This window comes from Mustela lutreola, chromosome 1, assembly GCF_030435805.1.
Source record: "Mustela lutreola isolate mMusLut2 chromosome 1, mMusLut2.pri, whole genome shotgun sequence".
Taxonomy (NCBI): Eukaryota; Metazoa; Chordata; class Mammalia; order Carnivora; family Mustelidae; genus Mustela; species Mustela lutreola.
The window spans coordinates 234,100,951-234,103,446 of NC_081290.1; the positions used below are offsets into that span (position 1 = coordinate 234,100,951).

General features: G+C 42.7%; 1 protein-coding gene across 1 annotated transcript; it reads right to left on the reverse strand.

Annotated features, from left to right (window-relative positions):
• Nucleotides 1-478: 478 nt before the first annotated feature.
• LOC131820874 (olfactory receptor 51G2) lies at nt 479-1,420 on the reverse strand. The gene has a single exon (XM_059156735.1). It carries the CDS (start codon nt 1,418-1,420, stop codon nt 479-481), a length of 942 nt encoding a protein of 313 aa, XP_059012718.1.
• Between the last annotated feature and the right edge of the window lie 1,076 nt (nt 1,421-2,496).

Below are 2,496 nucleotides of genomic sequence, written 5' to 3' on the forward strand. Positions count from 1 at the left end.
GATATAGTTGGAAATAGAAATGAAGATAGAAAAGGAGGGAGAGAGAAAGTGTAGGAGAGGCATATACCCGTCTAAAATATATCACCTTTTGTGACCTAGCCTCAGGAGTCCTACAAGATCACTTCCTAAACATTCAATTCACTGAGGCATTTACCAAGTCCTACACAGTTACAAGGAGAGAAGAAATGGACTCCATCTCTTGATGGGGGAGCAACAAGTTTCTGGAGGAAAATGTAGGATTAGAATTACCTCATTGGCCATTTTTGGAAAAATATAATCTGCTATGTCATACTGCATTTTGCTTTCCCCCAATCAGGGCAAAGATAATTCTGCAAGAGCTGTGACTTCTGATCATTCCTTCATGTATTTGTTAAGTAAATAAATAATTGTCTCCTCCATTTTATCCACATTGGATATTATAAAAGATGAAGGAGTAAGGCTACACTTAAGGAATTAGTGCTTCTAAGACTAGACCCAACTAATAACAAAAGGCATGGGTTATGCGATCTCGGATCTGTTTGGTCTTCACACTGTAGACAATAGGGTTCATCAGGGGAGGGAATAGGAGGTACACAAAGCCCATGATCACCTGGACCAGATGAGGTGCCTGCTTCCCAAAGCGGTGGATGACAGACAAGCCAATCATGGGAGTGTAGAAGAGGAGTACAGCACATATGTGGGAAACACAGGTGTTAAGAGCTTTGAATCTCTCAGCTTTGGATGCAATAGACAGCACAGTACGCAGGATCAGGGCATAGGAGAAGAGAATGAGCAGTGAGTCTATACCTACTGTGGAAACAATGACAAACATGCCATAGATGCTATTGGCTTTGATGTCTGCACAGGCCAATTTCATCACTTCCTGGTGGAGGCAATAGGAATGTGAGAGAACCGGGGACCCACAATAAGGGAATCTTTTGAGCATAAAAGGCAATGGGAAAATGAGGGCTACACTGCGGCCCAGGGAAACCAGGCCAATCCTGCCAATGACCGTGTTGGTGAGAATGGAAGCATAGTGCAAGGGGAGACAAATGGCCACAACGCGGTCAAAGGCCATGGAGAGTAGCACAGAAGACTCCAGGAAGGACAAGCAGTGAATGAAAAAGAGCTGAGCAAAACAGGCATCATGACCAATATCTCGTGCCCCAATCCAAAAGATGCCTAGTACTGTAGGGAGGGTGCAAAGAGACAGACCCAGGTCAGTCAGAGCCAGCATGGACAAGAAAAGGTACATAGGTTCATGGAGTGAGGGCTCTGTTTTAATGATAAAAAGGATTGTACAGTTCCCCAGGATGGAAACCAGGTATATAAGGCACAGTGGGATGGAGATCCAGATGTGCATGTGCTCCAACCCAGGAATGCCACTCAGCAGAAAGGTGGAGGAAATGTTGCGGTTGCTTTCCAGGGATCCCACAGTCATTGTGTGTGGAGGGAAGAGGAAAATTGGATTCCCTCCAAATTCTTGAAATGAATTCAGAAAAAAGCTAGGGATTGTCCCTGGAAGAAATTTGAAAACAAACCAAACAAAACATTAGAATCAACTAGGACTAGAACTATACAGCTCTTCCAGAGGTCATTTCTTTCTGGCCCCTTATTCCCTTTAAACATTGTTTTAGAATTTTTTTTTCTTTTTTTCTCCTTCAAGCTAAGATATCTGACACTCTTCATTATTCTTGTTGGTTATACCTAACTTTGCCTATCCCTTTTGAGAAGATCTTTAAACACTTCTCACCTTCCTCTTTTCCATTAGAACTCTCAATAATGTTCCAAAATTTCTTTCAACTTCTCTTCACTTCCCTTCTCTTACTTTACTTCCTTTGCTATTCTTTTATCTCTTTGCTTCCTTACTCCCTCCCTCCCCCTCTATGCCTTCTCTTCTCTTCCTTTCTTTCCTTCCTCCTTTCTATCCTTCTTCCTCTTCTCTCTTTCTTTCTTTTCTACTTCTGCTTGACTTCATCAGCTACATACAATTGCTAAGTGTAAACACAGATGAGTCCTTCACTCATCTTCTCATCTCATCTCATATGGAAGCCTAGCTTGATCTAGACGGCTCAAATGCGCTACTCAGCTCACATAATTGCAGTTAGGACTGGAGAGTGAATGAATGGCTGTCTGTAAAGTGATTCTTGACTGCTGAAGTACCATATCAAAGCTCTGATTCTCCTATCAGTCAGTAACCTACATTCCCTAGAGATCTAGAATTCAACTGCTATGAACCTAGGTGGGGGGAAACCATCAACCATGACTACACCCCCAATTGCAAGACAGAGTCCATGAGAGTCCACAGAATAGAGGGCAGTAATGCTGGTAAGACATACTCTCTAGGTTAGGAAATGAAGGTTCATGAGAGTATAGTTACTGGGAAGAGGTCTTATGCCAGTTTAAGCCTCCTGAGTTTCAGAGCAGTCATCTGCCCACTTCCAATTCCTAACACCACTAGAATGTGAGATTAAAAAGGGCAGGGGCTTTGCTTTGTTTATTTTTGTAAAGACAGTG

Excerpts from the sequence above, each read along its gene's own strand:
- LOC131820874 (XM_059156735.1), bottom strand. The coding sequence starts at position 1,420 with ATGACTGTGGGATCCCTGGAAAGCAACCGCAACATTTCCTCCACCTTT.